General features: G+C 53.3%; 1 protein-coding gene across 3 annotated transcripts in view; it reads left to right on the top strand.

The window, feature by feature from the left end:
• Positions 1-10176, top strand: part of LOC147014442 (SLIT-ROBO Rho GTPase-activating protein 1-like) — a 161790-nt gene that overhangs the window by 114341 nt on the left and 37273 nt on the right. For all 3 annotated transcript variants that reach the window (XM_085850629.1, XM_085850628.1, XM_085850630.1), the window contains 2 exons: positions 719-940; positions 1131-1232. In XM_085850629.1, coding sequence (XP_085706755.1) covers positions 719-940; positions 1131-1232 — 324 coding nt within the window. The remainder of the gene's footprint in view (positions 1-718; positions 941-1130; positions 1233-10176) is intronic.

The following is a 10176-nucleotide window of genomic DNA, read 5'->3' as shown; positions in this document are numbered from 1 at the left end:
CAGAATGGGTAAAAATATGGTGTTCTAAGCTGTAAAAGAGTGGAGTATTCGGGTTTGAAAATTGTTCACCGACCATTTCCTTTCATATCTCTGGACGTGGCATGACTGTCTGTTTATTTTCTCTCAGCTGGAGCAAATTGATTCCATGAATTGGTCAACTCTACAATCAAAATTGATCAACTTTCTATCAGAAAGATTTGGTCGTAGAAGTACTTTGTTGTTATGCCAGTAGAACTAACTCCTCTCGAGCCATATAATTCACTGCGTCATAAAGGATGATGGTGAAGACTCCAATCGTTGAATATGGTTGTGCGATATTACTTGAGAAACATGTGATGCAACTAAGTGCAACATTAGGCTGAGTAATACATAATATCCTTAGAGTCCTGAGTTCTAGACTTGTCAGCTGCTGAATTAACACCAGGCGGGGTTGACTCAGCCCGTCATCCTTCCGAGGTTGGCGATATGAGTACCAGTGAACTGGTAATACAGGCATTTCATCAGTGGTGTACCCATACTTGGTAGCGGTAGCGATTCACCATTGATCATAGCCAGTTGAAAGCATGAAATCATGCCACCACAGTAAGTGGAAGTATTAAAAAAAATACATAATATTACTTCCAAGTACTGACCTTTGCAATTTGGGTTAAACAGGTGTGGTGTATGGGTTTCTCAATCTTGATATTTAATACACCTTGTTCCGTTTTTTCTTAACCAGTGCTGTGACCTGGGCTACCACGCCTGTCTGTCCCGGGCCCTGAAGATCTACCTTTCGACAGAAGTGAATGTCGACGCATCACGACGCACAGCACTGTGCGGAGTCGAACAGGGTGTGGATGCATTAGATCCTCATGGTGACAAGAACCGCTTCATGGAGAGTTTGGATACGGTGTTCTGCTGCCCTCAGCGATTTGACTTCCAATCTCACATGGGAGATGATGTAGGGAGCCATTTTCTGCTAATCTGCAATTCCCGTTAGCACTCAGCTTGGTTTTATGAACTTTGCCATTTTTCACACTGCTACCTTGTGAGGTTACACCATCTCACGGTTTTCCTGTGAGGTGCTGGCTCGTTACAACTTGCATGCTTTTGATGGTTGTCTTTTCTGTGCTTGATTGTGTTGTGAGCAGCTGGCACAGATTTGTGCACAATCACCCATGAAGTTTGAATTGATGCAAAGATGCCAGCAGCTGAAATGCCGCTTGGAGACGCTACACCTGGAGAGTGAGGAAGTAAGAGGTCATGAAACTTCATGTAGAGGAAGAGAAACAAATAGCTGTGTGTGTGTGTGTGTGTGTGTGTGTGTGTGTGTGTGTGTGTGTGTGTGTGTGTGTGTGTGTGTGTGTGTGTGTGTGTGTGTGTGTGTGTGTGTGTGTGTGTGTGTGTGTGTGTGTGTGTGATTATGGGGCTTCAAATGATACTAAAAGGTAAGCAGTGTTGGATGAGGATGGGTTGGGGGTTTCGGAAGAGATTTGGGGGGGGGGTTGAGGGCTTGTGAGTCAGACAGTGATGGAGAAATGAAATATAATAATCCAGAAAAGCACAGCAGCCTATAAATTCAAAAGTGAGAAGATGATTTTGGAAAATATTTCCATTCACAAACACTCAGTGCTGATGATTAACGGATAATATTTGAACTACCAGCAGGGACCTATGAAAATGCAAAATGTGACTTCAAGCCCTCAACTCTCCCCTCACCCCTCTCACAAACCCTCTCACAAATGGGAATCTTCAAGTCATGCCACAGATTTTTGATTGGATTTAGGTCGGGGCTCTGACTGGGCCACTCAAGGACATTTATCTTTTTGTTCCTTAGCCACTCCAGTGTAGCTTTGGATGTGTGCTTCGGGTCTTTGTCGCGCTGAATGGTGAACTTCCGTCCCAATTTCAGCTTTCTTGCAGATGGCAGCAGGTTTTCCTCTAGGATTTCCCTCTATTTTTCTCCATCCATTTTCCCTTCCATCCTGACAAGTGTCCCAGTCCCTGCTAATGAGAAACATGATGCTGCCACCACCACCATGCTTCACAGTCTGGATGGTGTTCTTTGGGTGATGTGCTGTGTTGGGATTGCGCCAAACGTGACATTTTGCTTTTAGGCCAAAAAGTTCCAGCTTGGTTTTGTCAGACCACAAAACGTTTTGCCACATGGCTTCAGAATCTCCAGAGTGGATTTTTGCATACCTCAAATGGGACTAAAGGTGGGGTTTTTTTGAGAAACGGCTTCCTTCCTGACACCCTACCATGCAGGCCAGACTTGTAGAGTGCTTGGGATATTGTTGTCACATGCACACAGCGACGAGTCTTTGCCATAAAGGCATGCGGCTCTTTCAAAGTTCCCATTGACCTCTTGGCCGTGGCCTCTCTGATCAGTCTCCTTGCTTGGTCATCCAGTTTGGAGGGATGACCTGATCTCAGCAGGGTCGTGGTGGTACCATTTGCCATCCACTTTTTAATGATTGTCTTTACTCTGCTCCAAGGGATATTCAAGGCCTTTCAAATATTTTTATACCCATCCCCTGAACTGTTCCTTTCCACAACTTTATCCGGGACATCTTTTGAAAACTCCTTGGTTCTCATGGTTGAGTCTTTGCTGTGAAATGCATTTCCCAGCAGAGGAAACCTATAGGAACAGCTGATTTTATTCTGAAATAATCATAATCACCACAATTTGACACAGGTGGAGGTCAATTCATTTGTGTGATTTTGAAGGTGATTGGTTGCACCTGAGCTAATTTACAATTGTTATTATAAGGGGGGTGGACACTTATCCAACCAAGATATTCCAGTTTTGTATTGTTGCGGATTCGCGCCCGCCGGCGTGCTGACGGCCACGTAACTCGAATCGCGGCACGTCGCCCACCGGACGGACAATCCAGTCGTGACCCTCTCGGACTAACGCCGGGAACCAGTCACGGGTGGACCTTTCGGTCTCACCGCGATCGAGCCAATCAGCCCCCGCGTGGGATAGGGTTGCTCGCCAAATTCGACCTACCTAAGTACCCACACGGAGGGTAGACCGGGCGATCGCACCTCGCCGCAGGTCGACTTCGGACACGGGCCACTTAAGCGACCCGTTCCGTACTATCGGGATAACCGAGTGGTGTTATTCGTCGACCTCGACGGTTCGATTAATTATCGGGCGTATTCAGCCCACTATCAACCCTTTACGTGAAGCAAGATGAGGATTCAATGAAAGAAATGACGAAGCGAAGCGGGAAACAGTTCAACACAAAGCACATTTATTCGCGCTGAACGGAAAGCACACATATTCAATTCCACCAAAAGCACATAGAAAAGAAAAACACAATGCAATTTACACAAAAAGCAAATGCGACAATGCAGATCTAATACCGATTACGCGAGCACACGGCAACACTTATACAATTTTACTTCACAGACGGCGCCGACAACACATACCCAAAACCAAGGAAAAGAATACCCTCAAGGATGAGGCGGGCCTGAGGCCGAGACCGGGTCGGGCCTACCCGTCTGGTGATGAGACGCGGAGCGGCGATGGTGCCTCAACTCCGCGGGCCTCGCGGGCAGTGTCTGGTAGGGGGTGGGAAAGGGGCCCCCTTGGTCGCACTATCTCAGCGCGGGGGAAACAGGAGGGGGTTGCTGATGCTCGGGGTATAGAGGATTCCTACTCTGCCTCGAGTCCCGCGACGAGCGTCTCCACCTCGGCCAGGTCGCGCTGTCGGCCTCCCTGGGGTGCAGCTCCCTGCACGACGCGAGCACCCCCTCGTCTGCCCTCGCCGCCTCTCCACAGCTCCGTCCCCTCCGCTCCGACTCCAACGCACACGACGGCGACCAGCTCCTTTTTGCTCCTTCTTCCCAACTCCACCGCCCGCAAAGTCTTAACTCTCTGTTCTTCTGACTGACGAACGCGGTCGCTTTTATAAGCCCCGTGGCTTCGCTCTCTCAGCTTTGACCCCCTCCCTTCGACCTTTCACCTCGCTCCCCATTGGCCCGAGAAAAAGTGGGCGTGAATGCTTTTTGATCCATAAATTTGCAGATATCGATCGCCCTCCAACGCCGTGGAGGCGGGGCCAAATCGCCCCTCGCTCACCGATTGGACGGCACAAAAGTGGGCGTGTGTCGTTTTTGATCCGTTTTTGAAGCAGAAAATCCGTGGTTTTGTACACGCTGTTCGGCGCGCGCCCTGCACGAGTCCAACACCGGTACCCACAAGCGGCGCAAGAACGGTGGCGATGCGACGGTTGCGAGGTGTGACGTGAAGCGGCGCCGCGGTGGGTGGTTGATGTGGTTGGTGGTGGTAACAATGGCGGTTGGTCCAAAATAAAGATAGTAAAAGAAAAACGGCTATCCTGAAGAGTCGCAGCACGCATAAATGACATGTATTCCCACTAGACAACGGGTTTGGGCCTAACTACACATGTACTTACCGAGATATTTCACCTAAGGGACCTGAATGGTGGTTTGCGAATTTGGTAACCACAACACTACCCCCTCCCCTTTTTACAGACTCGTCCCGAGTCGTCAAATTTTCGTGTGCCATCATGTGTAGTTTTCCCCTAGTACATTTTAGCTACGGATCCCTGAGTGCGACATTCATGGTATTCGTGTCCCCAAAATAAATAACCTGAGGGCTGCGTAACTACCTAAACAAACTCACTCACACGGACGACTTAAATAAAATTGCCGGCGCTAGACAGACATGCCGGGGGCGCACTCATATTTACAGTACATCTTAACCTTAACTTACAAATTTTACACTAAACCATGGCCCAGGATCAATGAACTCTGCAAAAGAAAAGCAGTTAGCAGGGAGCCAGGCTGCCCACATGCAGTCTCTGGCTCAAACAATGCAGGTGACAGGGAACGTGGCTGGCTGCTCACACGCAGTCCAAGGCCTTCCCTTTTGAACTGAACGCAGTGAACCACAACGGTGCATGGGCTGCACAACGCAGTCTCCGTGCCAGCTCAAGTGGCACACGCAATGAGCACAACGAATGGATGGGTGAACACAAACACGGTGCACGGGCCGCCACTGCAGGCCCGTGTTGTAGCTGCCAACAGGGCAGTTCTCGCAGCTTGCAAACTGTTGCCTTGCGGATCCTGGCGCACATGGAAATGAACAGGGGGGGGCAAAGCAAAATTGAACGGGGCTGGTGAACGTGGGCAGTGGGCATGGCAAAGGCAAACACAGCCCGCAGAAGAAGGCCGCTGCAGGCAAACACAGCCGGCAGATGAACTGGCCGGCACAGGCCTTGAAGAAAACAGCCAGCAGATGAACTGGCCGGTACAGGCCTTGCAGCACAACAACAGCTGCCGATGAAGTTAGCCGGCCTCTGCCTTGCAGCAAAACACGGCCAGCCGATGAAGTTGGCCAGCCTTTGCCGTTCAGTGGAGGTTGGTGGAGGGAGTGCGGTGGTGCTGGCCACTTGGAAGGCGGGCTCGGACCTACCTACCTGTCTCCCTCCCAACCTATCGCCTTTGCCTGTCACTGTACATACCCACTCCCTTAATTTGTCAAACCCCAATTTAGCCCCCTTAATTTTTTTTATTATTTTTTTTTTTCTTTTACTTCCCCACTATAAATCGTCCCCTAACCCCCTTTATCGTCCTTGTTCGGCTAACCTATCCTGTCACCTAGCCTACTCCCAACCCCTACGTTCCCTTCCCGGAGGGGAACAAGGGAGAGCTAACGTCCTGTGCCGAGGCCCAACGAAGCCTCAGAATGGCCTCCCCAGAGTTCGGCGATCTAACCCACAGTGGGTCCAGCGGCCCACAACGAGACCGAGGGGATGGATGGTGCGGAGGGGTACATCTCCTAATCTACCCTATCCATTTAACTGTTAAACTACCCCGGGGCTTTCAACAAGCGCCTCTCGCTTAAACTATTGGTTCTAACAACCCAGATTCCCGTCGCCTGTGTTGGTGTCCTCACAATTTCGGGCCTCGCCCCCCAATTTTCTCTCCGTGCCCTCACACGGTCTCTTGGCTGGGACACGTGGCTCCCTTTGGCAGGCACGACCCTCTGCCGATTCTCCCGCTATGGCACCCCCGGGCACTACACTGCCTCCGAGCCTACCAGCTCCCTAACACCGGGGAGTGCCCCCCATGGCACCTCCCCTGAAACGCACACGTGGCAGGCTGGCTTCCCAGGCCCCTTTCCGAGGGTCACCCGTGCCCACAACACTGCCCACGCGGCTAATGGCGCCCCGGGCCCCTGCACCAAGCAGGCGCACCCGTGCCCACTACGCTATCCCGGCCCCCCATGGGCCCTTGGCCTACCGCGGCCGACTAGCCTGGTGCCCGGGGTACCCACTCAGCGATACTCACCTTTCGCAGCCACGCTCCCAAGCCCGTCAACAGGGCTCCTGCACCCCTCCAAATGGGTCTCGAGCCTACTTTCCCACCAACAGCAAAACGACCTCCATTTTTCAATTTGACTAACCCAGCTAACTCACTTTACTCTGACCCCGGGGTCCCTTGGGCGGGAGTCACTCCTCCCCCCAATCACTCATCGCACCATGCATTCCCCATTCACTCCATACACACAGACCCGCTGGCCTCACTCACTCACCATGTACTCACCTCTCAACTCACCAACTCTTCAACACACACACCGCTTAACTCTGCCATCCTTCTATCTGCATCCCCTAACTAACTCGTGCTCCCACGTCGTCCCTTAAACTACAGCACGTTCCTTTTAACACTACGTAGCTAAACTACGTCCCCTCTACACATCCACAAGTCTGTCACTGTCTTCAAATAATCATTTTATTTCCCAACCTAAATCTCACTAAATCCCTCTACCTAATCCATTCCACGGACTCCATGAGGACTTACCCCTGCCCCATGGAGTCGGTCTAGCTAAGCTAACCCTTCCCCCTAACTAGTTTCCATCCTGTGCCCAGGGATCAAGGGGGTCTTCCACCCCTTGCCCAGGAATCCTGTGCACCCGAAAGTGAGGCTTGTTTTTTTTTTTTTTCCATGCGCATCACCAGCGCGGCAACTCGCGCACTTTGCACCTGCCCGTGACGTCATGCAGCTGCACGTGTTCCTCGTCCCTCCTTGGACGGTACCATCCGGCAGAGATACCCCTCCTGCCGGATTCCAACCCCACGTGCAGCCATGGCGTCACCGTGCGCATAAAAAAAACACAAGCCCCACGTCTCGAGGGGTTCCCCACGCGAACACATGTGCTTTGCCCGTTGGAGCTTAACACACACGATCGCGTGGAGAACCCGTCCGGTCCAAATCTGTTTACCTGCCTAAACTTTGTCCGTCCGCGGGATCGGAAAATCCACCGCGTGCGTTTCCGGACCGGGACTTCACTCTCGCAAGCGAGCACGTGGCGGTCTCGTGCGTTGCACAGCACGAACCGCGTGCTCACTGCTGGGTGAACCCGGCACGGTCCCCGAAACGACCACAGCCGTTAGTCGGCTTTCTTTCCTTACATGTCGCCGTCTCCATCTCCATTCAACCCACGCACACCTGCGTGTTACGACGCACACAGTCCACTCCATCACATTCACACCGGGAGATGCGGCTGCGTGCTCCCGCATGCCAACCGACATCTCCCTCACATACCGCTCTCTCACACACACGGTCTCCCTTGCATACGGCCGTTCACTCACGCGTGCCTCACTACTCACACAAACCATACTACTCACACACGCGGGGGCACTCAACCGCTGTGCCTCATCCACACACCGTCCCTCACTCATACACGCGGGGGAACTCAACCGCGGTGCCTCATCCACACTGGCCGTTTCATCCACACACACGGCCTCACTCACACACGGTGCCTCACCCACACACGCGGGGGCACTCAACCGCGGTTCCTCATCCATACACACGGCGACACTCACACACGCGGTCTCTTCCACACACGGTGCCTCACCCACACACGCGGGGGCACTAACCCGCGGTGCCTCACTCACACTCCGTGCCTCATCCACACACGGCGTGCTGGGAAGCACGTACTCCGGCACCATCGCCACCACACCACTCACACACGGGGTCGCTTCCACACACGGGGACGCACTCACGCCTTGCACCACACACACAGGGACAACCACACTGGGGATTTGTGTCCCCACAAGGGTCTCCGGGGCCTCTATACCCCCCAAGCTTTCCGTGCACCCGTCCACAGCACTCCTCCTCTCAACCTCGCAAAGCACGACCGAACTCACCTGGTCGTGACTCGCCTCAAGGGGGCATACTCCCTCCCCTCGTTCCTGGAGGAGGCCATCCAGGTGCTCGCACTGGGTCTCTACACGCTCCGCGAGCTCACCCCCATTGTCCTCCACTACCTCCGTGTGTGTGTGTGCGTCACTTACTCCGTCCTCACTGTGCAGTCTCTCCTCTATCGTTCCCTTCCCGGCTACCGTCACTGCCAACTCTTCACCCTTTACCTCCCTTGTCTCCACTATTATTTCCGTTGTCGTCACCTCGTGTCTCGTCTCACACGTTTTGGTCTCCCCATTTAATTTTTCCCTTTTGGTCACCGTCGATTCCTCTGTCACGACCCTCGCCCAACACGCCCCCTGAATTATTTTTTCACCCGCCTCCACCACGGGCCTGTCAGCCGTTGCACCCCCTTCCAGCTCGTTTGCTTCCACACGTGGAGTCGCCATTTTGAGTTCCCTGCTGACGGCCTTCATGCCCGCCTGCAGGCATCGGCCCATGTTCTGCGTCTCCCCCCGGAGCTTTTTCGTTTCTTCCTTCATGTTTGTTTCCATTTTAGTTTTCATGCGTTTTATTTCGTTTGTGAATGTATCCATTTTTTCGTTCATTTCCGCCAGCATGGCGAATAGCTGGGCCATGTCGGGTGCGCTTGGGTGAGTCGTTTCAGCAGGGATCGGGGAAGGGTTTTGGTGGAGAGGCAGGGGGGAGGTGTCATACACCGCGGCCGCTGCCGCACCTATTTCGGGCTCTGGGTTCAGTTGGGTGAGTCCGTGTTCCTGCACAATCAACATTTCCTGCACGGGGATTCCATCCTGGACCATGGACTCTACATTACTACACATATACATTTCTAATACCCCCGGCTCCCGCTCGCCTTGAGACGCCATCTTGCTTCTCTTAAAGGGTTAATTTTGCTCGCTCGTAATTTGGAGGGAATCGGGGGTCGCTTCTCTCACCCCTGGACCGATTCCCGTGAATTTAGCTGGAGACAGGAGAGCCCGTTTTCCTGTTCTCCGATACCAGTGCCGCGAGGAGGGCGATGGATTTGTATCGCACGACCTTACACCAGTGTTGCGGATTCGCGCCCGCCGGCGTGCTGACGGCCACGTAACTCGAATCGCGGCACGTCGCCCACCGGACGGACAATCCAGTCGTGACCCTCTCGGACTAACGCCGGGAACCAGTCACGGGTAGACCTTTCGGTCCACCGCGATCGAGCCAATCAGCCCCCGCGTGGGATAGGGTTGCTCGCCAAATTCGACCTACCTAAGTACCCACACGGAGGGTAGACCGGGCGATCGCACCTCGCCGCAGGTCGACTTCGGACACGGGCCACTTAAGCGACCCGTTCCGTACTATCGGGATAACCGAGCGGTGTTATTCGTCGACCTCGACGGTTCGATTAATTATCGGGCGTATTCAGCCCACTACCAACCCTTTACGTGAAGCAAGATGAGGATTCAATGAAAGAAATGACGAAGCGAAGCGGGAAACAGTTCAACACAAAGCACATTTATTCGCGCTGAACGGAAAGCACACATATTCAATTCCACCAAAAGCACATAGAAAAGAAAAACACAATGCAATTTACACAAAAAGCAAATGCGACAATGCAGATCTAATACCGATTACGCGAGCACACGGCAACACTTATACAATTTTACTTCACAGACGGCGCCGACAACACATACCCAAAACCAAGGAAAAGAATACCCTCAAGGATGAGGCGGGCCTGAGGCCGAGACCGGGTCGGGCCTACCCGTCTGGTGATGAGACGCGGAGCGGCGATGGTGCCTCAACTCCGCGGGCCTCGCGGGCAGTGTCTGGTAGGGGGTGGGAAAGGGGCCCCCTTGGTCGCACTATCTCAGCGCGGGGGGAAACAGGAGGGGGTTGCTGATGCTCGGGGTATAGAGGATTCCTACTCTGCCTCGAGTCCCGCGACGAGCGTCTCCACCTCGGCCAGGTCGCGCTGTCGGCCTCCCTGGGGTGCAGCTCCCTGCACGACGCGAGCACCCC

Source organism: Eptatretus burgeri, chromosome 13 (assembly GCF_056783735.1).
Source record: "Eptatretus burgeri isolate ZD-2024b chromosome 13, Ebu_testis_v1, whole genome shotgun sequence".
Classification (NCBI taxonomy): Eukaryota; Metazoa; Chordata; class Myxini; order Myxiniformes; family Myxinidae; genus Eptatretus; species Eptatretus burgeri.
The sequence above is the reverse complement of the archived record's forward strand: the minus strand, read 5'-3'. Positions and strand labels throughout refer to the sequence as shown.